Consider the following 27559-nt stretch of genomic DNA (forward strand, 5'->3'; position numbering starts at 1 on the left):
TAGATCATATATAATAATAGTACTTTGTGAAAACCTCTGATTGCGGTATTTATAAATTTTCTAAAAAAAGAAATCGGCCTGAATACGGAAATAGGTCTGGTATCTGATATCTAAACTAGGATAGTATTAATAATATAACGTAAATGTCTCGAATGAAGACGACGGGTGGGATGAAGCCATGTTTTATTAAATCAAGCAAATTAGCAGAAATATGGACTTATATGAACAAAGAGACAGCAAAAAAACTAGGGCGCAAAGCGCAAGGCCTAACAATTACCTTTAGAGGGGGAAAATACAACAAGAGCGGTAAACAAATTCAAACAGAAAGAATGCGCAAAGTCATGGAATTGTTCTGGTTTCAAAGCGTTGCCCTATTAAAAAACGTTGCGATTTATATCTCACAACGGTGTGACGAGGCCTAGCGCCGTTAAACACACGGATAAAGTCAAGATACCTCTCAGTTTTAGGGGTACTTACCAGGGACCAGTCTGGTGTGTGAAAGAGTTAGAACAATCATTTTTGTTTGTGATGTTAGACCGTATTGTTCTTATTGTCTCTATAAAGATTTGTACGTTTATATACATTTATGAACGCTGTTACAGAATTTGTCTTAGTGACATGCAATGGAATATTGCATTAAAAGATAAGGCAGAGGACTGATTGAGTAACACTCTGTCAAGGATTCGTCCAAGTACCGGAAACCTATAACTTTGTCGTAATTATTTAAAAAATACATATAAGCATCACGCCTGCCACTTTTGTAAATGACTAAAAAACTAATATTTAAGCTAAACAAGCATTTGCGGCTGAAAAGTTAAGAGAATTAAAAACTGCTGACCGCATGTTTTCTTAAAGAAGAGCAGACAATCGTGACAACTCTCAGTTGGTGTTGTGCGTGTTTCCCCAAGATCAAAACTTTTGGTCAGATGAATACCTAAATCATGTGTCTGTGTGTTGGTGCAGACCGTCTAAAACGGACAATAGCATGCACCTTTCAATGAATCAACTACATGACATTTGTGATTTACTTATTAAAGTCACGTTTAGAGACGCGTACAAAGAAAATATTGTTTTCACACCATCTTCAAATTGTAATGCGTAACTGTATGAGCTCTAAATGAAATAGATGTACACGTAACAGAGAAAACAGTAAGATCGAGGCCTTGTGTCGCTTGACCTCTTTGTAGACAGACCAGTAATATGTACACCACAATGTCCGTTTAAACACTCTCTTGACTTTCCTTTAATTATCTTATACTGTATTTGTTCTCGTTTTCACTCGCCGCATGATTGTCCAAACTCTGAGAATGGTCTTCAACTAAAAAAAAAAAACTGTACAAAAACAATGAAAAAAGTATAGCGCGGTATCAGCTATTGGGGTGGGGTCAAATCAACACTAAAACTAAAAACATTAAATATATTTAAAAGAGAGTATTTCAGTATTAGGTATTTGTTATACCGATACATATTTCTGTTGTGCAAACATATTTCCTGTATAAAAGACTACGTCTGTGACCTTTTCATGGGCATGTAGTTTAACGTTACGGTTCTTAATTGCAGTCACATTACAACGAGTCGACATAGTCCCTCTACCAAATCTGCCAAAAGTGGACAAAACAGAATAATTTTAGCAAGAGGCAGATGCTTATGCTTATAAGGGTAGTACGCATAGGCCTAATATTTGATAGCAAACGGAAAACTTTGAAAGAAGGCGTACAACATCAACTTTACTAAATGGTGAGAGATGCTTCAGTTGTATGTGTAAATCAACAAGACTTATCATCCTACGGATATGGATATGGATAATTGTCCTAAAAAGTAATACGGACTAAGTCAAACGCTCTCAAGTCGAAATTTTCTTAATTTCATTTATTTCTATAAACACTGAATGCTGACTGCTCTAAGAGAGAGAAGGCCCCACCTACAGTCATTGTAATGACATATACAGTCCAGCAAACAAAATGTGAACGGCGTCATCCGTAACACTAACCCCAAGTAAAATGACGGTCACAGTGGATCGAGAGGAGGTTTTCTGTATTCTGTATGCGATATGATTTTCTTAAATGATGAAAATTGTCTGGGTAACTATAGGTCTCTTGAATTTACAACTGTGCCTCCATAGACCTTGTTGGGTCTGTAGGGAAAAGCATGGACGATAAGGTTTATTCTATATCTGATCTATATCTATGTGAGTAAAAATAATAACCTAAGAAAATGGTAAGTTGAAACAAGCTCAGCTGATACACCTCTTTAATTTCATGTTGGATGGTGAAAAATCCACATTCTGATGCATCTAAAGTGTTAGACAAAGGCATGAAACCACGATACACGAACAAAAATATTGAATGAAATATGTTGAATGGATGTGAAATGCGATTTCTTTGTTCGGTTAAGAAGCTTCATCTAGACCCCTGTATTGGGAAATAAGAGTAGTTCCACTCGGATAATGAACACCTCGGGGAAAAATTATTTGAAATGTAGGTTTGTCAAAAAGAAAGAATGATCTGTTATCTGATTTAGTTGTATTTTCAAAAAAAAAAAAAAAAAAAAGAAAAAGAAATAAAATACAATAAATAAAATAAATAAATTGCCTTTCTTAAAAACATTGTGTCAAACTTATTTTGTAGCCTGATTCTCAGTTCCTCGTGTATTGACCACATATTTATCAGACTTATAAAAGTAGCGGGAACCTTTGTGCAGTAATACAAGTAAATCGTATAAAACAAAGAGAACCGATTAATGATTTTGTTAGAACACAACGGGTATGAAACTACATTTGGTAACCTTTTATTCAACCTTTAAAGTAAGTTTGTGCTTTAAAATCAGCAAGTATTATAGAAATAATTGATTTTGGGGGAAAAAGTTTGAAAACTAGCTTGCATATGCCGACCTGAACTGTTGACCTTCCTGAATGACGTCATCCTGTGTGTGTGTGTGTGTGTGTGCGTGTGTGTGTGTGTGTGTGTGTGTGTGCGTGTGTGGATCTGTTTGGATTATTTTTTAAATAATCCAATTTTAAAAACACTGCAACAACCACGTTTGTCAACATGATTTATTTTGTAATATCATGTTTTGCCCTTATATTTACTAGGAATTGAAACCTTTGTAAAAATAAGAAAAGTAATAAATGTATAAATGAAAATGATATAGATTTATGAGACTTGTGAACCGTTAAAACTTAACATCAGTATCACCACTATTAATAAGCAGTCTTAACAACAAAGCATATGTTTAATACATATTGTAGATAGGTTTTAACAACGTAGGTAATTTCATACTGTCTGACATTCGTTTAGCTTGTTCTGTGCTTTTAAAGCAAATTAAATATTCTCAGGGGACCCATTGCACCGCATAAGGTGTTCCTCACATGTGCGGATTCATTCAAGAGTAGTTTACAACTCCAAAGAATGTGTGCCATGGTAACATCGTCGATTTTGTAAAGACTTTTCACATGTCTGTAATTGACTTAAACAAACATTTTAAATGAGCTGGAATGTTATTGCGTGACCCTTCAAATCACGTGACCATCAGGCAAGATGTTACATCGTCATATGGTCTGTCTACATATGTTTCTTAGTAGACAACCAATAGTATATTTTCAGCTAAGGGTATGTTTCACCCTGCTGATAAAGAGCGTTCAGAAAAGTACGACCATAAAGTGCCGAACTAGATCACAGGCTCACCCTAGTAATACTCTAAGATAGGGAAACATTTTATTTCACCTTTTAAGCTGGAATATGTTTTGAAATCAAATCAACTAAGTACAAGTCTCCTTTAAAAGGTTCAACTAAGTTTTTGAACACGTACTGTTGAATAAAAATCATAATTTAGGTTTAATTTACAAGTAAAAAATAAAAGATGTTATTTAAAACTTTTAAGATTTCATTTAAACAGTCATTTAATTTTGAAAGATCTTATTTAAACTCTTAAATGTCTTCGTTCACTCTGGAAAAAAAAAAAGAAAAAAGGATAACATCTCAGATCATCTGGTCAGTAACTCGACCCTCCCTTCTCTTTGAGTGTCTAAAGCAGACCCTCAGTTTCACATTGGAGATTACGTCAAAGAGGAGTTGCGAGTTTTGTTTTTATTTAATAATGTTTATAACTTAAACTTTTTTATTTTTATTCATTTTATTTTTTATTTTATTTTGGAAATCTTTAATTCCCAGTATGGACATCATTGTTCACAGAAAAAATGTAAGATTTTTATTGTCACCTAGCCTGACTATTGTAAATATTTATTTTTATATAGTATGTTAATCACATTTTATTTATTGACATCTTTAAAAGACAAGAATGATGTGTTTTATAAGTTCAATAAAACTTAAATAAATGCTGAATATGTGTTTAAAAATGTATGATGAATGATTTGCTTTAGTATGTTGTTTTATAATGTTAATAAGCTTAATAAATATATAAAATAAATGCTAAATACGCTTAAAATGATGAATGATTTGCTTTAGTCACATGTTTGTTACTATGATATATAATTCTCTGGGTGTTTTGGAGTTTGTGTTTTTTCAGTATCTTAAAACATATTAATGGCCAAAGTCTGATTATGCTGTATTCAGCACAAACTGGGCTACATTAATATGCCAGCAGGCTGAACACACATGTTCTTGAAATGTTTATGTATGCGCTTACTTGTTTATATGATTTATCAGAACACAAATTTGTATAGTGACATGGGTTCTACACTGATATAACACTGTGGTTTATGATGCAATTTCTTGAGTCGTCATAATTCATAATAATCAAAGTTTTATAAGTTCAGTGAACTTAAGTAATTGTTGAAATATATGATTAAAATGTATGATAAATGATTTGCATTGCTTTGTTACTATGATGTGTTTTATAAGTTCAATAAACTTAAATGTTGAATACTTGATTAAAATGAATGATGAATGATTTGCTTTCGTAACATGGTAGTAGCATGCTGTCATATAATTATATATTTCCATATTCTTTAAAATAGAAATAAGTCTCTCTTTAGCTTCTTGAGTCCTCATAATTAAGATAGCTTGCAAACAATATTTTATTAAAAATGGTTGTAGCAGAATTTTGGTAGGCGTACAGTAAAAAATGATTTTGTCTATGGAGTGTAGTAATACTCCAAATGATTGTACCCACAAGCATAACTTTTTTTAATTAAAAATAAAAAAGTTTACTGCGATTGAGATCCAGAAGAGATGCATGTGGGTAACATATGGGTAACGGAAAAATTACTTCAAGCTATACATGACAATTAATGAGATGAATACAAGACTTCTACTCGAATGCCACTATCGATCGTTATTGAGTGTTTGTAATAACTTCTGACTGCGATCCGATGTGGATTTTGGTCAAATGTTGAGGCAGAAATATGTTGTTAGTAACATTGTAGAAGAATTTTATGTGGAAGATACACAGTTACAGCTTCTGTGGGGTGTGAAGAAAATCGTAATGTAACTAGTAGTGTGACTAATTACCAGGGGTGTGGACTCGAGTCACATGACTCGAGACTTGACTCGGACTCGAGTCCCAAATTTGATGACTTGCGACTCGACTCGACATAATTAAAGAAGACTTGAGACTCGACTTAGACTTTGACAGCAATGACTCGAGACTTGACTTGGACTTGAGCCCTGTGACTCGGAAAGACTTGATCAGATCAGCGTCGTTATCACTCTAGACGGTTGCAGCGTGCTTGGGCTTGACTGGCAATAAGCCAGAGACTGCGTTCAGGGAGCGCTTGATATACAGTATAAATTAATGGAGTAATAGCATAACTTTCGACAAAAGAACCGAGATAAGAAAAAAAAAAAATTACATGATTCGTCTAGTGGTTATCTCCGCTCGTGAAAAGCGCTGCCCTGCCCGTTTGATCGCCGCCCAGCAGACACACGGAGCGGGCATGAGAAACAAGAGGCGCTGCCGCGATCACTGGTGCTCGCCTTACCATCACCGACCGCTGCTGTTAAATGGTAAACATATTCCTCATTTCTTTTGTTTGTCCGACACCGAGGTGCACCATCCCGCCACGATACTCGCACTCTGTCAACTCGATGTACTTTAATTTGTAAACACCTCTCCGAGACCTTTTTTTTTTTTGATCAGATCCCCACTTTTTGTTCAATCAGTTGCATATTTTAATTGCATGTGCATTTTATTTTATTTAAACCTCCATTAAGTTTAAAGTTAATCCATAATCAAGATTTAAATCAGTTTAAAGTTATGGTGCAACAGGATTAAAGTTAATCTTAAATATTACTTAAATCCAGGATCAAAATGATGGGTTAAAATGTAAACCTGCTTATTTTTAAAGGTTTAAAGTGCAAAATAATTATTAGATAAACCTTGATTTAAGCTAGATTTAAAATTAATCATTGCAAACAATTTAGCTATAATTTGATAGAAAAAAAGCGGCACTTGGCCTAATGATCATTTAAAATATAATTTGAAGAAGTGTTTCTTTCACAAAATGATTTGTGAATTTTAGCCTATATATAACTATAAAATATACTAAATTTTTCTCCCTCTTCACCAGGCACTCATTTCACTTTTATTTCTTTCGGGGTAAATAATTGAATTCATGTGTTGTAAATCAGTCTGTATAGTGCTCATAGACCCTAAATTTAGCGATCAACTATGCATATTATAAACGTAACATTTAAAGTACAACATTTTGTCTTTGTTACTATTAGTTATAAAGGATGGTAGCACATTATTTTTGAATGACTGTCTTCATGAGTTTTTCTGCATCCATATTGCATGTTTCCTCTCACTTGTAAAGTATGGTAGCAGTTTTTCTTATAGTTCTTTCGAAACAGTTCTTTCTGCGTTTCTGCTCACATGCTTTTAAATGTTTCATTGAGGTTCCAAATAATGGCTCATTGGTTTAGATATAACACCTAGAAGCATATATTCTTCTTATGCACACATGCAAAGTACTGCAGCTGTTATGAAATTCTGTTGTCTTTGCTATTCTGTTACTAATAAAATAGTTTTTTTTGTCCTTGTCCCTTGGCACAATCCCTAAATTGAACTTGAGTAGTTTTACTAAGGGCACCCATCTCACATGAAATTAAACTATGTAAAAACATATTCTACCTGACTTCCTGATATAAATTACTATAAATTTGATGTGGTAATTAATATTGAGACACTAATTTGGGCAAAGAGCACTAATGACTTGTTTAAGACTTGAAGCTAAAAGTTGAGGACTTGCAACTCGACTTGGACTTGTCTGTCTTGACTCGAGACTTGACTCGAGACTTACTTGTGACTTGCTAAACAATGACTTGGTCCCATCTCTGCTAATTACTGTTGCCAGAAAGTAATAAGTAAAGTAACAATATTACTTTTGAAAGGAGTAACTAGTAATGAGTAATATATTACATTCTTTGAGTAACTAGCCCAACACTGACCATTCACAATGTTAGATGTTAAACATGATTAACTTGAAACTGACTTACTTTATCTTTTCATTTATTTAGATGTATTTTATTGTTATTTAGGTTGTTATTTATGTTGTTGTTGTTATATATACATACGTCAGTGCTTTGGTAACATTGTGTTACACAGTCAACACAAGCTGAATTGAATTGAATTGAAAATTGACAGAGAGAGAGAGAGAGAGAGAGAGAGAGAGGATAGCGACATGTGTAACACCCCATAAAATTTATCAGTTGTGACTGCTTGTTCCTGTGTAAGATTACCGCTAAATTCTTCGTGACCATGTCTAATTATAAATATTTATTTTGTCGCGGCTACCAGAAACAGACGCCTAGAACTGTTATTTAAACAAGCTTCCTAAAACAAAACCGTAAATTACGCTGTCCACGGTTGCATCTGTCTAAACAGACGATGGGTCTCTGGATCGAATTTCTGAAAGGGAATTCAACTTTGCATGTTTCATCACACAGTGAGCGGTGGGGCACAATTGTGAAGAGGATGAATAAAATAAGAAACTTTAAGAAACTATAGGTGACTGATGTAAAATAATTTAAAATATAAGAACTTCAGACATTTAGGTATGATTGCGCTAGCGGTGAGAGAGAGAGAGAGAGAGAGAGGGAGAGAGAGCGCGCGCCTCAGAACGCAACCTGATACGCGCACCGCAGATGGGAGGGGCACTCGCTCGTCACACAGATGTTTCCATGAGAAAGATTCAAAACGGGGCATAATATCTTCAAAACAATACTTGACAGCTCATTTATGTTTTTTTCCACCACCGGATAACATAGCTCTTCCCGGATGACGCCGGAGTTTCACGCTTGACCGATTTCCGCATCCGAAACTTGTTATGAGATCAAAGGGGCACATATGGATATTATTATTATTATTATTAATAATAATATTATGAGGTCACGAAAGGTCAAAGCAATAAATCATTTTGTCATTTGCTGGCGGCTACTTACTACTAACATCTAATCATATCGGTTTATACAACAGAGATGCTTGCAATATTACTGGCTCTGCGGTGGGTGGAAGAAACAAATGTGCACAATGATACAGTCAGAAGCAAAAAGCGCCATCATTTACCATTGACTACTTTACTAACACTAACTATACCATGGTACTGTGGCAGAAATCTGAGATATTCATATCGAAATTATTAATGTAGACATGTATTAAAAGAGTAATGGAATATACAGTAATTTATTTTGTTATTAAGCTATAGGGTTTGTGCATTTGTACTAAATGTATTTAGACTAGCATACAAATATGTAGAAAACATACGCCTAGTTCCACTGTTGTTGAGGTGCTATATGTGGTTTTAACTGTGGTTTTCATGATCTAAAAATGTATGCTACTATGGAAGAAAACTCAGACAGTCAGAATAATTACATTTGATCATATAAAAATGAGGTTGTTATAGTTTTGTTTTGTTTTGAAGATAAGTGTCAAAGTCAGGCACCACCCGTTTCATGATTTGAAACAATATCACTCATTAAAACATGCAGAAACTAAGAAATTCATTTTTTCCGTTAAGAGATTTTTTTATACGTCTATGCTCATGCCCACTTGAACATGTGGATCAAATACAGTAAATACGTCATAAGTAATTTCAAATAATGAAAGTCAGTTGGCGTTCTTGATAGCAGCAATAAGCCAAATCATCATATAGTTTAGGCTTCATTGACAAGATAGTATATTCTGCATTCATGCAAACAAAAGCAAAATAATAATAATAAATAAATAAACTGCTGAAAATGAATTAGTAACAGTTGAGTAAATTAATGTAGATTACTATATTAATTAATACAACACTATAATAATATAATACAGCCTAGCCTACCTGTTGTTGTCATGGTTTTTGCATGATATTCTGTAAATAAAGTGGAAAGTATTACGCCATAGTTCATGACCATGTAATAGAATAGAATAAAACATTGTCACACTTCATTTTAAGGCCCAATTCACACTATTAACAAACTATTACAGTTTTTTTTAAATTGCTTTGGCGCAATTCTCACAAGCAATTGGTACATTTTCAAAACTCTTAGTACTAACATCACAACAGATCATCAAAAGTGCTTTTTTCAGCATATTTTCAATTGTGTTAGTACAATACACACAATCACAAAAGATCCTTTTCACTACACAAAATAAGTGTTTCATCTACAGTATATAAATGTTTTATTCACAGTAACTGCCTTTCATAAAGCTATTACTATCAAACTTTTCATTAGCATGACTTCTCATTCAGTTTAATACATTTGTCTATTATTTCATCTTAATGGTTAATCAGTGAATCATTTGGTGCATCTGTAGATATAGATTCAATAGATATTTAGTTTCTATAGAACGTGATTTCAAATTAGGGATAACCAAATGCAATGAATTATTTTTACACTAAAAGTGATTTATCTAAGATGATAACCACTATTTTGTAAGGGGGTGTGTGTGGTTCAGGTAAACCCTATTTTATGGGGACAAAATGTCCCCACAAAGATGGCAATATCTGAAATCATTGTCCTTTTTTGGGTCCAATGAGAATTTTTTTAATTTTTTTTTTATAAGGGTAGGTTTAGGAGTAGGGTTAGTGTAGGGGAATGTCACCATAATGATAGAAAAACCTGTGTGTGTGTGTGTGTGTGTGTGTGTGTGTGTGTGTGTGTGTACCTACTTACATTACAGTAAACAATTTTTGGGGACGAAGGACATTTACTGCATTGACAGTAAACTCTGTTCTAGCACAAAACCTTATGGCCACTGGATAAATATCTTTACAAAATATTATTGATTTTATGCGAGATATGCAAGTTAGGTAATTTAAATGTATTTTCTAACATGGCAATTATTGCCTTTATTACTGTAATTATTTCAGCAACAAAGGTGATTTGAAACATGAATCTTGCATTGTTTGCTCTTGAACGAACTGATTGTTAAAAGTACTAAATTGAAAGAAGATCATACTGTTGTGATTTGGTGATTAATTCAAATGCTCTCAATACATATCACAATGATCTTGTCTTTTAAAACAATGATTACGTGGAATGAAAATATGCACAACTACAATGAAATCTTGAGATCAGGTTTTGAAAGAATGACTAGTGGTGTTACAAGTGTGATCAGATACTAAAGCGTTACCAACGTTATTTACTTACATGTCCGCAGATTCATTACATAAACGCCACTGCACCACAGCCACGTCACCGCAGACTGCCGCATACGTGACAACACGCCAAAGTTTGTGAATCTTTTTTTTTTTTTTTTTCTGTTCACCGCGATGGAAGGCTCTGCACAATACATGAAATAATAAAATCAAACACAATTAATAAAAAAAGAAATTGAAAAGTGAGGTTCAAACGTCGTGACGCGGTGGTGCGTTTGGCCACGGTTGATGATGTCATCCGTCCGCGACATCACACTAGTAGCATGTTATGCTAACCGACAAAACGAGTAGAGGATTTATTTTCGTTAAAGGTGTGTATTTAACTTGATATATTTGCCAGTTAAAGTGGATTAGTGATTTAAGGTTAGACAATAGCCATTTAGTCTTTTTATATGGGACAATAATCGTTGCAAGCAGCATGGAAGTGAATGCTAAATATATAAATAATTCTTTACTGTAAAAACATATATAAGGCAAATTCTAGCTGCAGGTTAATTTAGTTTGTGATTTTATTTTTAGAATGTACACACGCGCCTAATTTATTTATATTGTGAATACGCTAGCTTTTGTTACATAACACACCGATGTTTTGAATGTTTAAACATGTGTGTTTGATCATATGCATGTAAGTATGTTTCATGTGTGTGTGTTTCAGAGTTTTTGGTTGGGAAGGAGGTAAAATGTCTTTATATGATGATTTGGGGGTCGCAACAAGCGACACTAAAACAGAAGGGTGGTCTAAAAACTTCAAACTGCTTCAGTCTCAGCTGAAAGTGAAGAAAGCTGCATTGACACAAGCAAAGGTGGGTCAATGTTTTTGTCATGCTTTACAATGATAATACAGGCCACAGGAAATTACTACAGATCCTTAGATTTACAACTTAAGAGTATAAGTATCTGTGTTGAGAGAAATTGATATGAATGAGTGATTTTTATTATTTTTACATAATTATCCAGAAATAACAATGACTGGAAAAGTTGTGGAAATTAATTCTTGTGACATATAGAACCAATAAATGAATCTGACATCTTTTGTAGACTCAGAAGATGAGACAGTCCAATGTTCTCGCACCAGTTATTGATCTGAAGAGAGGAAGTGCCGTAGATGACAGACAGATCTCTGATACACCTCCACACATTGCAGCAGGAATTAAGGTAAACAGTGTGTATATTACTGGCTGATTATTGGCATCAAGGGCTGCACGATGTACTGCAGCGGCTGCAGTGCAGCCCTACTGGCATCTCTTAGCAGAAAGTTTATAATGCTCTTAAAATGCTGGCATCACAATGTTTGGCCTGTAAAATCCCCAAACCCTCCACCCAGCAATGTATTACAATAAAAGTTAATGAGGATTTCACACTAAGTGGTTCATTAAATTGCTGGCTCATGCATTTTCTTTGACTGTGTGTGGCTATGTTAGGACTCGACATCAGTTGGGTTTTCATCCGGAGATGTGCTGATTCCTTTGGCTGATGAGTATGACCCCATGTTTCCCAACGATTATGAGAAAGTGGTGAAGAGACACAGAGAAGAACGACAAAGACAGAGAGAACAGGAGCGACAGAAAGAAATTGAGGAGAGAGAGAAGTATGCATCCATGATTTTTCCATGAATTTGTTCTGAAAATGTTGTCAATATTTGTTATATCTGTTAATGGATTGACCAATATGGATTTTTTTTTTTTGATGACTGATGCCAGTATCTTAGAGACTGCTCTGGCAAATATATAAGATGTCAGAATATTTTGTTTAACGATAATAAATAATACAACCATGACAATTATTAATTTTGCATAATGTCTACTATGCATAAAAGTTTGCCTCTTCTGATGTGTATTTTACACACTGTGCTTTGCTGGATCCAAAATACCTCACTTGTTCACTCATTCACTGTTTATTGCACAAAGATGCACAAATGTTTGCAAAAATGAATCAATTTAGACATACTTATACTTTTAATTTACACACAATTTTAACTGATGCATACATTAATGTGTCCAAAACAAGACACATTAATGAATAGTTTTTTATGATTTTGAAACGAGTCTCTTGTGCACACCAAGGCTGTATTTGTTGGAACAAATTCTGGTAAAACTGTAATATTGTGAAATGATGTTACAGTTGTCTTTTGAGCTTTCTATTCATCAAAGAATCCTGAAAAAAAAAACTGTAGCACAAAAGCTGTTTTTCTTAATTGATAAGATAAGAAAATGTATTAGTAATTGAGCACCAGATCAGCATATTAGAATGATTTCTGAAGAATCATTGATCAAGATGAAAGTTCAGCTTTGCCATCAAGGAATAAATTACATTAAAATAATGTTCTCATAGAAAACAGTTATTTTAAATTGTAATAATATTTCACAATATTACTGTTTTACTGTATTTTTGATCAAATAAATGAAGCCTTGGTGTGCTCAAGAGACTTATTTCAAAAATGTTAAATTATCTGAATTATTGTCTGTCTGATCTGCATAGATTAGTGTTGAATTGTTTTGTTAAACTGTGTGTTAGGAAACGTAAAGAGAGACACGAAGGAAGTGGAGCGCCAAGCGGATTTTCACGTTTCCCAACAGAAGGCGAATCAGATGAGGAGGAGGATTTTGAGAGAGAAAAGAGGAAGAGGAGTGAGCGCCCTTGCAAACATTTATTTATTTCTCATTTCTGTCTTTTAATCTCACTTCCCAATATTTTGTCAGTTATATAATAGCACTTGTGATTGAATACACAGGTGTTGGTGGAGCTGCCATCGCCCCTCCGACATCTCTAGTGGAGCGAGACTGTAAGTAAACCTCACTGACTTTGAAAAATCTTTCATTTTCTGTGTTCCCAAGGCTGATTTTGTCTCTGCAGCTTTACAAAGTGGGATATGTGAGTAAATAACTTAAAACTGTGTGTTTGTTGTCATGACAGCAACGTATACATATGATGAAGATGGTCGGCAGAGGTCGAAAGCAGCAATCCCACCTCCCATTTTTGATGAATCTGATAGACCACGGTCTCCCCCGGGACCAACTAATTCATTCCTGGCCAACATGGGGTAAGAGAGCTATTCCAAATGATAAACCTACACTCATAAATAAAGTCATTATTGTTTATAGATACAGAATGTTGTTATTAACTGAATAGTGTTAACTGGGTGATGTGTAAATTCAGATCATTTTAGTTTAGTTTTTTAACAAATAAATTTAGAATTCCAGAGAATTTAGATTCATTGATGATATTTTTTTATTATTCTTAAAGTTGACTGAGGAAAACATTTTGAATCCAATGTGCACTTGGATGTAACAATAAACCTTTTAGATACCAAACAAAACAATGTAAGAAAGTTTAGATTTAACTAGTATCTATCTAACATTTAGACCAGAACATTTATATTTTTGTACCAAAACAATTTATTTTAAAGAGTTGGATTTTGATCCAACAAATGATCCAACAAACAAATTTTGATCCAACAAAAACAAACAAACAAATAAACAAAAATCACAACTAATAATATTTAGTATAAATAAAGCTTTATGTTTAAAGAAGGAATTTAGATTTCCAAATAATTTATTTAGAAGAATTTTGGGTCACGCTTTTGTTTGGGGACCATTTCTAACTCTTAACTACGACTTTTGCCTGAAGTCCCAATTTGCTGCTTATTAATAGTTAGTAAGGTAGTTGTTAAGTTTAGGTATGGGGTAGGATTAAGGAATTTAAAATATGCTCATGCAGAATAAGGCATTGATATGTGCTTTATAAGTACTAATAAACAGCCAATATGCTAGTATGCATGCTAATAAGCAACTAGTTATAGTGAGAATTGGTTGGAAAAGTGTTACCGAACTTCTATGTAACTTTACCCAAACATTTTAAATTTAACTAAAGGATTTAGGTTTAACCAGAAAATCTTCATTTAATACAATAATCTTAATATAAATGAAGATATATGCTTAAACAGTAAATGTAGATTTTTAAATAATTTAGATCTAACCAAACGTTTTTAATCTAACTAAAAGTTTTAAATTTAAGCAAAACAGTTTGATTTAACTAAAACGTATATAAATCTTATAACATTTAACATAAATGAAGATTTAAACAGTGAATTAACATAAAATGAATTTATATTTAAAGAACTGATTTGAAATATGAAACTTAAACTTGGAGTTTGAAGCATTACATTTGAGTTTGATCAGTTGTGTATTTATATGTGAAGTGTATTATATGTCATTCATTTAGCAAAGTTCAATGCTTGTCTGTGTGTGTTGTTCAGTGGTACTGTGGCTCATAAAATCATGCAGAAGTATGGATTCCGAGATGGGCAGGGCCTGGGAAAACATGAGCAGGGGTTGAGCACGGCGCTCTCAGTGGAGAAAACCAGCAAGCGTGGGGGCAAGATTATTATTGGAGACTCGACGGAAAAGAGTGAGATCAAACACACACACACACACACACACACACACGCGCACTCACAAGCACACAGCAAATATGTACAAACCCACACATCACAGGTCCAAAAATAAACATCCTCTTGATTTATGTTTTTTTTGAGTATCATGTTTGTTTTTAAACCCCATGTTTTGTTATTTGCACAACCATGTCACACAACCCATTTGAATGTGTGTGTATGTTTCAGCATCAGGATCCAGTCAGAATGTGGCTGATCCACATGGCTCTAATTCAGGTTTGACTTTATTTCCTGTTTCCCATAGCAGTCATTTACTTAAAATATTTTTTTCCATCTTAATCACCCACATGACACTATTAGTCATTAGAAACCAGAAACTACACATATTTGGGCCTGTTATGCAAACAGTGGTAACCGTAATGTCCCTAACTTGGGCAAACAGATATTACAGTAAATAGCCGTTATTACGACATGTCCTTTCAGGTTGCGCTATATGGTTAAAATTAGGGCTGCAAAACGATTTATCGCAATTAATTGCATTCAAAATAAAAGTTTGTTTACATACTATATGTGTGTGTGTACTGTGTATATTTATGTATATTATGTACATACAAATATTTGTAAAATATATACATATATGTGTGTATTTATATATACATAAATATACACAGCACATACACACATAGTATTAAACACAAACCTTTATTTTGAATGCGATTAATCGTGATTACTCATTTTGCAGCCCTAGTTAAAATATTATCTTGATATATTTCTAGCTTTTTACTATATTTAGTCCATGTTGGGCATTCAGGAAATGAGCGAGCTGATGCAGCTGCAAAGGAGCCTTTTAATCAGGAAGTAAACAAATGTCAAATTCCTCCCTCAGACATCAGACCTATTATTAATCTTTATATATTAAATAAGTGGCAAGAAGAGTGGGATTCATGTACAAATAATAAATTACATGAAATACATCTGGAAATTTCAAACAGATTTTTAATCTCTTTTAAAACTAGATTTGATCAAGTGTTATTTACCAGATGTTGCATAGATCATACAAGACTGACTCATGCATTTTTGCTGAGTGAAGGGGCAGACCCTACTTAATACACGGTTCGCAAGATTCCCCTTTCTGTCAAACATATTTCATCGGACTGTCCACCTTTTAATGCAAGTAGAAAACTCTTTTATGAAGTGAACTCACTTAAAGAATTATTTAGTAGAATTTTACCTGAAAAAGGTTTTGAATTTTTATCATATGTTAATGTGAAAAATCTTTGTTTGCTGGTTTTTGTTATACTTTTATTTTTTCAATTGTTTTTGCCATGAAAATAGCCTAAGATGCTGACATGGCATTAAATAAAAATACTACTACTATATTTAGTAAATGTAGATTATGTATTTGCTCATCTTTTTTCATATCATTTTGACCACATTAAATTCAATTATTAAACTATGGTACAAAGTTGGTTAAAATGATCTTGTTGCTTTTCACTACATGAACACAAAGGAAGAATCATATTTAATCAGTCTCGTTTGTATGCAGCAGAATTACCATACATAGTCATTAACAGTAATGTTTACCTGCATATACACTATTGTTCAAAAGTTCGGGGCTGGTAAGATTGTATTTATTTATTATTATTATTAATAACAAACAACTATAATGTTCTTTGCACACTGAGTCCAAAATTCTTGTCCGAAATGTTCACACATTAAAAAATAAATATGACCTCACGTTGTCAATTACATTTACACACTGCCTCCGAAATTTTCGTCCGTCATAAATTCGAATCAGGTTCGATTTTCTGCGTTTTCACATCCGTAGCAAGCATTTTAATAGGAAAGGATGACGAATACAATAAAATGAAAATTTCGGACTCAGTGTGCAAGGGCCTTAAGAGTCTTTTAATTGGTTAATTGAAAACCTTTTTTTTTTTTTTTTGCTGCACCTGTTTATTACTGTTATCATCGGTAAAAAATAGTTTGTGCTGGTAAATGAAGCTGCATGTTGTGATTTTAAATAGAAATGTAATGTCCGTTTTATAGTGGATGCCTCAAAGAAAAACGAGACCAACCCTCTTACAGAGATTCTCAAATGTCCTACAAAAGTGGTGTTGCTGCGGGTAAGCTGTGTTTTACTTTCTAAACTTTGTAAAAAGGTCTTGCAGCTACTTTTTAAGACAAAATTCTAAATTAAATGGAACTTCATAAATGTCTGTTTTGGAAATGTAAGTGTGATTATTTATGTGCACCCATTTAGGCTGAAACATTAGCACTAAAGCAGAATTCCCAAATAAGTTCTCAATTTATTGCACTTGCTTTAAAAATAATAGTAAAAAAGCATAGAAATGTATTCTAGAGCAACTTTCAGTGCTGTTTTTGCCCCCAGTCCCACTTAATTTCTGCCCCTTTTGACGGAATATTAAATGAGAAGCAGCTGATATTCAGGACAATTTAGTCTAAACCATTTGTTAAGATTCATCTGCAACGTAAAAACTGTGTGTGTAGAACATGGTAGGAAGGGGAGAAGTGGACGAAGACCTGGAAGCTGAGACTAAAGAAGAGTGTGAGAAATATGGCAAAGTCGTCAAGTGTGTCATCTTTGAGGTGAGCATTATGTTATGCGCTAAAAGCAGCAGATGTCGTTAATATCTGTCACTGACATGAAACCTGTGTGTCTGGCTTGTGTTTTCAGATCTCCGGTGTTTCTGACGACGAGGCCGTCCGCATTTTCCTGGAGTTCGAACGAGTCGAATCAGCCATTAAAGGTGAGCGGACAAACTTAAAAGAGTGTGTGTGCTGGTGGTCTTTATTTCAAGTGCCCCAGATCTTACTTAATAAAGCAGGTAAGTGTGTGAAGGCCGTCCCATAGGTGTTACATCACCTGGCTGGTTACATCACTTCCTCAAGGGATAGCAGACCAAACCAGTTTTCCCTCACTCACTTTCAAATACTGACCGAAATATTAACCGGCTGGATATGAACTCATCATTCAAAGCATTTTTATCTTCAATTAGGGCAACATATTAGATTATTAACTTGATTTGTGTGTTCATGTTATGTTGCTTTGTGAAATATATAAAAATGTTTTCCTAATTATTATTCCTGAAAAAGACAAATTTACTTGAAATTGAGTTAATATAATCATGTATCTTGAACGGTGCATACATAGGACTGAAAATTAGAATGACACACTTTGAGTTCCTTTGGGATAAAATAAAGTTAAACTCAGACACTTTTTATTAAATAACAACAGAGCTAAACTGCACCATTTGGGAGAAGATTTCATATTTACAGATACAGTGGCTCAAAAAGTATTTGAACACTTTAGCCACACTTTAAAGGGATAGTAGGACACAAATGAAGATTTGTTTAACTCAAACCGTTGCAGCAATCACAACAATCGGTCTGTGCAAGAAACTGAAGAGTATTTATATCATTTTATCAGACATTTTTTTGTGCCCGTGCAGAAGAAGTACTGAAGTAATTGAAGTACTGCTTAAAAAAAGAAAAGAAGCAGCAAAAAACAGGAACAGGAGAATCCTGTTCAAATACAATCATCATTTTTGCAATTCTGCAGCTAAAATTACACACTTTAAGTCTCCAAATACTGCTTTGGCCACTGTACGTCAGGCATCTGGAAGCAAAGCAAGCCTGAAAAAACACAGGAACACCTGTTTCACTTCTCAGGGTTGGGCTAAAGCTCGAAGAATGCTGAGGTGCTAAGAGGAGCTGAGTGTTGTCATGCCACCAAGGGTATTTTTGATCATACATCATTATTAAAAACTCACTCTGGTGAGATCACGTGGTGGTGGTGGGGGGGAACAAAACTTTTCTGTAGGGGATGTTTTTAATGATGTATTTAGCAGCTAAGTAAGTGTCTGGAGACCTTGCGTGGTTTTTCCCCATTCCACTGCTCGTCTCACATGTTTTTCAAAGCAAAAAACATGGTCTGTGTGAATGGCCTGAAACTGATCAGAAATCATTCATATTTGGTGCTCAAGTAATATTTATTCATTGTCAATGTTAAAAACAATTGAGCTGCTTATTATTTATTATGAAGCGATACATCAGGGTTCTTTGGAGAATAGAAGGTTCAAAAGAAAAGCTTCTAAAAAATAGAAATCTTTGTAACATATATAGTTGAGGTCAAAAGTTTACATACACCTTGCAGAATCTGCAAAATGTTAATTATTTTACCAAAATGAGGGATCATACAAAACGCATGTTATTGTTTATTTAGTACTGACCTGAATAAGACATTTCACATAAGAGATGTTTACATAATCCATAGGAGGAAATAATAGTTGAATTTATAAAAATGACCCCGTTCAAAAGTTTACATACCCTTGCATCTTAATACTGTGTTGTTACCTGAATGATCCACAACTGTATTTTTTTTTTTATTTTATTTTTTTTTTATTGTATTTTTTTTTTCCATTTTGTATGCTCCCTCTTATTTTGGTTAAATAATTAACATTTTGCAGATTCTGAAAGATGTATTATTGTAATATTATATTGTACCATTATATTATATTGTCATATTACATTGTAACACTATATATATATATATATATATATATATATATATATATATGTATATATGTGTGTGTGTGTGTGTATATATATATATATATATATATGTATATGTATATGTATATATGTGTGTGTGTGTGTGTGTGTGTGTATATATATATATATATATGTATATATGTGTGTGTGTGTGTGTGTGTATATATATATATATATATATATATATCGTGTTGTCTACTTCAAATAATCAATACTTTCAAAATCATTTGCCTGTAACACAAGAAATTTAACTGCAAAGGCACAGAATAGGAAATGAGGTTATATCCTGACATCTTCTATATTGAAACAAAGATCTGTATTTTATTTTGAGGCCGTGCCCTAAGTTACTGTGTAATGTTTTTAGACAGTGCCCTCAACTGGTCATAAGTTATAAATCATGGTAAATTTATTCATTGCCTTTGAACTTCTGGTCCTGAAGTCACAGACCATAACTTATGTCCATTTCTGTCCCACTTTACCATGTGCAATTTGTGCTCATAGTCTCATAATTCCAACTTCATTGGAAATTTTATTATTTTACTATGTTCTACAATAAGTATTACATTTTAAATACACATATATAATTTCATATATTAAATAACATTTCATATATTTTTTTATGTGTGTCCTGAGCCAATGTAATAGTATCTTTACAATTTAACTTGATCTATTAGTAAACATAACTGTGCTGTTGTTTTTGTCGTCCTCAGCTGTGGTGGATCTGAATGGGCGGTACTTTGGAGGTCGCGTGGTGAAGGCCTGTTTTTATAACTTGGATAAGTTTCGTGTTTTAGACCTGGGAGATCAGGTTTGAGTGGGAGATCCAGACCTGCACAACCAGGAAAGAATAAACACCTGGAGGAAGTAATTTGTCTTTCTGTAAATAGCATGAGTAATTTTATACACCCTTGTAAATCATTAGCTTGTGTGCCCCTTTCCACAATACGTTTTGTAATGACGATTTAATTTGCTCTTTTGTAAATTGCTTCTAGTCTCTCTCACACATCATAGTTAAAAATAGCCTTTTGTCCTTGTGATTAAGAGCCCAGAAATAAAAATGCTTTTGGGAGAATGACTTTTAGGGTTGGTTCTGTTTTAAAGGTAAAAAGTGGTAACAAACTTTTTTTCATATCTCGGTTTAATGTGCAGAGTTAAGCAAGTTATTTGTGGGTTTACTTTCTGATAATTGAGCACTGTGGTGCTTTCAAAACATGGCTTAACTATTTGCAGTGGGACTATTTGTTTGGAGAAAAGGGTTGTTAGTATCGAAAACTCGTCCTCTCCAGTAGTTACTACCGTATTAACCCGAATATAAGGCTATGTTTCTTTCTTGGAAATACATCTGAAAAAACGCATTCATCTTATATTCGGGGTCTAGACTTTGACATGTCACTAATACACCCACAACAATAGGTGAAGTCAAAAATGCGTAAAACGAGTGTGCCATGAAATATGTAATGCAATGTGTGTTGTAAAGATCGCGAGTGAAAACAAAAGAAAAGCTTGCAGCAGCATGAGTCGTAAGTGATTTTAAAACATAAGACAGTACCCAGATTTGAAGACTACAATAAGATTTCACTTCTTCTGTTAATAAAATTTTGGTAGGCTACGATGAGATGGATAGGCTAAATGTTATATAATTCAGATGGGCTACCTGTTATTTCAATGGTATATCAAAAAGTGTATATTTTTCAATGTCATTGTTGGTACATTTTACCAGCATTTACCATACTTTCAAAACAAAAATTAAAATAGGAAAAATATGCAATTTGAAAATAATTTAAGAAAAAATGTGTTTTACAGAGGGAGAGAGAGAAAAGAAAAAAAAACAAGATTTGGTTTTCAAAAAGCATTTTTCCAAAAGGTACATCTGGAAAAAAGGGGGTCGTCTTATAATCAGGGTCGTCTAATATTCGGGACAATACGGTACATGGTTTTAAAGAAAGAAACAATTACACGCTCATGTTGAATGGGATGATGATGATGATGATGATGATGATGGTAATAAATGAGTCCTGGTTCATGATTTATATAATCCGACATGCAAGTCCCTGTGCGACTCTAGAAAGTAGGAAACCTACATTCCTCTGTTGTGACATAACGGCGACTCCCATGAGCCCTCACTCTCTGATCCACACACTATTGATAGACTTAAAGAATTATACTTTTTCATAATGTGTGTCTTGACCTGAGCAGAAATTGGGTTTGGCGTGTTACTCAATAAAAGGTGACTTCATTACATGTATGTTTTTCATAAAAGAATATCTGCAGGATACCTTATATGCCTATGAATACATCGCCTAAATAATATTTTGTGTTTTACCAGATATCTACACATGTTCGGTGTATGATGGTTTATGTTCATGCGAAATGTGTGCGGATATGTGTTAGACTGGGTCAGTGATGGTGCGATGTTCTGGTTTGGTGTGAAAACGCACTTACGCAAGACGAAGTTGCTGGGGAATAAAGTAAAGAATAGAATGAACTCCATGAGGATTCATTTAAACAGAACAGATCCTCATCAAATGACTCTTATACGAACAGAGCATCTGAAATATGGCAGAAAGGGGTTGAGCTGTTCAGGTCACAAGTTCAGCGCTGGGTATTGAGCTGGTACACTGCGTAAAAGTGCCAGATCTGTTTATGGCAGCTTGAAGTGATGGCTTTGTTGGGTTTAGTACATTTGTGATTTTCAATTTTTGTGCTATGGACATAAAGGATACCTTAATTTGTGCAGCTTGTTGAAGCAAGATAAACTATTTCAGAGCAGTTAGACTAGCACATAATAAAATGTTCAAATATCCAACTAGAACTTACAAAAATATGCCATTTGTGACCCTGGACCACAAAACTTATGTCGCTGGGGTATATTTTTAGCAATAGCCAAAAATACATTGTATGGGTCAAAATTATCGATTTTTCTTTTATGCCAAAAATCATTAGAATATTAAGTAAAGATCATGTTCCATGAAGGTATTTTGTAAATTTCTTAACGTAAATGTATCAAAACTTCATTTTTGATTAGTATTATGCATTGCTAAGAACTTCATTTGGACAACTTTAAAGGCGATTTTCTCAGTATTTAGATTTTTTTTTTGCACCCTCAGATTCCAGATTTTCAAATAGTTGTATCTCGGCTAAATATTGTCCGATCTGAACAAACCATACATCAATGGAAAGCTTATTCTTTCATATGATGTATAAATCTCAATTTCGAAAAATTGACACTTAAGGCTGGTTTTGTCGTCCAGGGTCACATTTGTACAATATTTTTTTTATATGAAAATATCAGATTTATATGAAAAAGTAAGAATCTTCACCACTAAACCTACCCCTCAGCATGGTGAGAGCAGATTGTTTGAAATCCTACAAATGAATTCGCGACTAAATAGTTACGAAGTGTCGTTAAATTGTGTTGGGAAAATCCTATAGACTTGAATTGTATAGTAAAATGTTGAGCAGTGGTTCTCAATCAGTGCCCACTAGGGGGCCTCAGCAAACTTCTACAAACAGCGAATTTTAAGATGACTTAAAATTATTTAAATTCAAGCATTAAAATAAGCTAAAAAAAAAAAAAAAATACATTTTTGGTAATACTTCATTTTAAGGTGTCCTTGTTATATGTACTTACTATTATAATAACAGTTAATTATGCAAAATTACATGCAAGTAAGTACTTGCAGTTAATTAATATTACTCAGTACTTAAATGTACAATTACACTGTAACAAGGACACCTTAAAATAAAGTGTAACCGTATTTTTAAAAAAAACATATATTTGCCCCTTTTTTCTTTGAAGAAGCAGGGTTTCCATGATCTTGATCATGAAACAATCTGTTTTTAAAAGTGTAACTTGTAGACCTGGAAAATTCATGTAAATTATTATTATTATTATTATTATTATTATTTTAAAGGTAAACCTCCATTAGCATTTTTATAATGAATATTCTTTTTTTTTTTTCTTTTCCTTAACCTTAAGGCTGGAAAACCGCTACACTACTCTGAACAGACTTTAAAACACTAGGCATCATAAACTTGCAGACATTGTAAATGCTTACAGAAAATAAACTGGACGTTACACTAAACAACTGAGGATCACACTCTACCAGACTTTTAAGTCATTCTGAACACAACAAACTCACATAGAAATGTGCGCATCGTTGCTTCAAGATTTAAACAATGTGTTCTAAAATCAGCTCAAAATATGTTTGATATCCTCCGACTGAATGGATTCATAGTCTGAAGATATCATATGCTACATGATTTCTATATTCTGCATATCACGATTTTCTCAACTTGTCCTAGCATGTGTATCGGAAAATAATTGTAGAGGTGGAAAGAGATATTTACAGTTGTGAGTGTTTGTGCAGTTTTATGACATACTATTCTAGATTTGGTGGTTTATTTTTAGGCTTCCCCACTTTTGAATGTTCATAATTGAAGGGATAAGTTCACTACATGTTGTTCCAAACTTTTATGCATTTCTTTCTTCTATTGGAATCAAAAGAAAATATTTTGAAACATGTTTGGTTTGTTTTGTTTTTTGTTTTTGTTTTGTTTTTTTGTTTAGTTTTTTTTGTTTTGTTTTGGACCCCATTTGCTTTCATTGTATGGACAAAAACAATTCTTTAAACAACACCTTTTATGTTCCACAGATGAAATAAAGTCATAAAAGTTTGGAACAACACAAGGGTGAGTAAACTGTGCTGAACTATCCCTTTAAGCCTTGAGTCTCGTCTTTATACTGTCGCCAGACACAAGTCCGTTGCTTACGTTAGGGAGGTGTTGATTAGTTGCTGTTTGTTTTTGAATTGCACTGACTGTGCTTGTGCGTGTGGTGTGAGAGTAGAGGGGTTGGATTGCCAGTTTCATTTACAGTAAACAGGACATCACGACACTAGTCTGGACAGTGTTTATCGGAAATGACTCCGTACACTTTAACTTCTGAAATTAATTTATGGTGCATGACTCTATTTTAACGACCATACAGTAACGGCTGAGTAGTTCCATAAAAACACACCTGTTGGATACTGCTTACATTAATATGCACCAAACTGTCATATACATTCTATGCACTAGGTAACACAATGTACACTTTCTCTAAATCATAATCTCAAAAGTTCAGTAAGAAACTGATTCCTTCCTTTAATAAAAGGTCCATTCATTACTCACTAGCTCAGAACATTAAAAAGTGTGTGATTGCGTGTGCACTTCACTGTGTGTTTGTTTCGTGTCTCTCTGGTCTATTCCTGGTTTTGACATCTTATCCCTGTGCAGAGTGAATCAGCTTCAGGGACAACTTCAGGATCACTTGCCTTTCTCACTATGCTTATTTGTTTTTACTAATAGCGAGTCGGTCAACACTTTACGGTAACCGTGTGTATCACAACAACCCTGTGTACTGTTTGGTGTTTACTTTTGAGACTCATTTCCTATTGTAGGTGTTTGTTCTTGTTCACATGCATGAAGCAATCCACGTTTCTACATCTTTCACATGAAGCATGTTTTGCAAGCAAGTTAAATAACAGATCTAGCAGTTCACTTCACTGAAAGGCCATTGATGTTACGTATGCCAGTCAGTAACCCAAATTCCAGTATAATCTCCTGCATGGAACAGACTAAGAGTGTGTGCCCATTAACGATAATTAGACTGTTTCCTAAATAACTCAAGATTTCTGTCCTGAAACTGGTTTGAGGGTTTCTACATTTTCTCAGTTTTCTATTTTTCAAATGAAACTTTAAATTACGGTGTTCGGAATGCTTGTTCAATCCAATCACATGAGAAAGCATAACTGTTTGCAATTGTGCACAAATTTGGATTATGTGATTCACATGGAAATGTATGATTTGTATTAAAAAAAGTGAAAATACATCCCTAAACCAAGCCCTCATGGGGCGAGAGCAGATTAGGCCTATACAAAAATGTAAGAAAGTCATATGAATTTGCAACATTGTGATAAGTTTGCTATGCAGTTGCAAAGGTGTTTGGGTTGTTTGTTAGAGCATTGTTATGTGGTTGCTAAGATGTTCAGGGTGGTTTTTAGAGCTTTGCTGTGTGATTTATAGGGTGATCTGGGTGGTTTTAGGTGCTTGCTAACTGTCCCAAGTTTAAAAGAGCCCACCTCCAAATCGCCAGATGAAAATTTTTTTCGTATGAAAATTTCGTAGGCTAATTAATCTCCATAGTTAAGTCTTACATGTTGTAGTTTAATACCTACCCTGCTGAAAAAAAAAAATAGAACCCCGCCCCAAAAACACAATAGAAAATGTAATGGTTATAATGGGAATTGTATTGGTTTTAATGGAAACTATAATGGTGTCTACTGGAATGTGATGGGTTCTATTGGTGGGATGTTAAATCCTCTTGGAAAAATGCCCAAAACACACTATAAAAAGGAATTTTAGAATGGTTTTACTGGAAAAAGCTAATGGTTTATAATGTTATTTTAATGGAAACCATTAGAATTTCTGTGATGTTTTCTATTGGGCTTCTATTGTTTTTTTTTGCCAGGGTAAGCTTTTTAACTTCTAGCTGTATAACATTTATGTTTACATTTAATCGTTTAGCACACAATTGTATCCAACGCGTCTACAAATGAGGACAATATAGAAACAATCAAACCAACAAAAGAGCAATATAAGTGCTGTATGACAGCTTTCCTTCAAACACTACCAGAATAAGTCCTACTGCGTGTATAGACATTTTGGAAAGATACTCATTTCAGCTCACCCAGTGTGTCCCGCGCAAATATCAGCCAAAAAAAAAAAGTGAGGGCTCGGCCAGACAACGATCTGGGTCAGCGCGACAGCCGATGGGAAACAGGTTCATTATTGTGCAGTAACAAAGACATGAAAGAGTGGGGAAGTGATACCTGGAATCACGAGAAAGTGTCATGAAGCTTGGGAAAAACAAAGCTGTTCTCACATGACTCGCTGTTAACTTGCTTTCTTTGGGAATCGCATGTCTGTGTGAAAAGGGGATAAACAGAATGTTTTCCGATATAGGCCAGCTACAAAACCTTCGAATGTCTTCTGAAATATTGGTCGGTAAGTGTTCTAAAGCGCGGCCACGTGCGAACTAGACAAAGAAATAAATTTAAAAAAAGTTATTTTCCATTTAAGGATGAGTGTAATGTTTTCTGGACAGAGATGATGCGAGGTTGGTATGATGCCACGCCCCTGGGTTTCATCCTGTACGTGCAGATGTGAGAGTCACCAACAGCTCTCCGCATTTCACTGAAGATCTCAAAACCAACAAAGGCTTTAAAAAATACACATCAGTCATTTGTTTCTCATGTAGCCTACGTTTCACACTTATAGGCTACTGCTAAGTAGGCTAGCAATTTATATATATATATATATATATATATATATATAAATGAAACAAATAGAAAAGGGAAAAAATAAACTAAACTAAATACTGTTGTAACGTTAAATTCAGTCACCATTTATATAGGCTAATTTTCCAAAAATGTAGAATTTTCATGAGGCTAGAATTTTGAAATATTTCGGGAGATCTTTTTTTTAAATTTAATAATTAGTCTACAATTGCTTTGTTTTTAACATTTTTGTTAAGCAAAACCCAATAACAATGCAATAGTGGATTTCACTCAAATCACTCGTTGCGGTAAATGTTATACAAATAAACTCTCGAAATTACATGCACATTAAGGTTCATTAAATTACTGATTCATCAGTTTTAAAAAAAAAAAATAATAATAACTTACAACCTGATACGGAAATAAAACAGACTCATATTATTTTACATGCAGCCTCAGAGTTGACCGTTACATTAATTATTAATTTACTACCTTTATTGCAGGAAATAATCTTTTAAAAACAACAAGCCAGGGAATTTATAGCTCGAAGACGCTTGCTATTATTTCGCGGGTTTATGGAGATTGATGGATTGATGTAGTGACTCCCCGCACGTAGGCAAGTGGGGATGCCCACTCGATGCGTGACCTGAATTTTTAATACTCTCGAGTGCACAG

The 27559-nt window shown here is 33.9% G+C and overlaps 1 protein-coding gene across 2 annotated transcripts; it reads left to right on the plus strand.

Annotated features, from left to right (window-relative positions):
* The first annotated feature begins 10753 nt into the window (after positions 1-10753).
* On the plus strand, positions 10754-20640 carry rbm17 (RNA binding motif protein 17). 2 transcript variants are annotated; one of them, XM_058774314.1, is made up of 13 exons: positions 10754-10911; positions 11256-11403; positions 11639-11755; positions 12022-12188; positions 13115-13227; positions 13332-13382; positions 13514-13640; positions 14856-15007; positions 15219-15266; positions 17040-17116; positions 17502-17600; positions 17689-17761; positions 20276-20640. In XM_058774314.1, the coding sequence occupies exons 2-13, from the start codon at positions 11281-11283 to the stop codon at positions 20377-20379; spliced, it is 1251 nt and encodes a 416-aa protein (XP_058630297.1). In that variant the 5' UTR covers positions 10754-10911; positions 11256-11280; the 3' UTR covers positions 20380-20640. The 2 variants fall into 2 exon arrangements, with proteins under 2 accessions (XP_058630297.1, XP_058630298.1); XM_058774315.1 differs by lacking the exon at positions 20276-20640 and adding an exon at positions 18684-19401.
* The last annotated feature ends 6919 nt before the right edge of the window (positions 20641-27559 follow it).

Source organism: Onychostoma macrolepis, chromosome 04 (assembly GCF_012432095.1).
Source record: "Onychostoma macrolepis isolate SWU-2019 chromosome 04, ASM1243209v1, whole genome shotgun sequence".
NCBI lineage: Eukaryota > Metazoa > Chordata > Actinopteri > Cypriniformes > Cyprinidae > Onychostoma > Onychostoma macrolepis.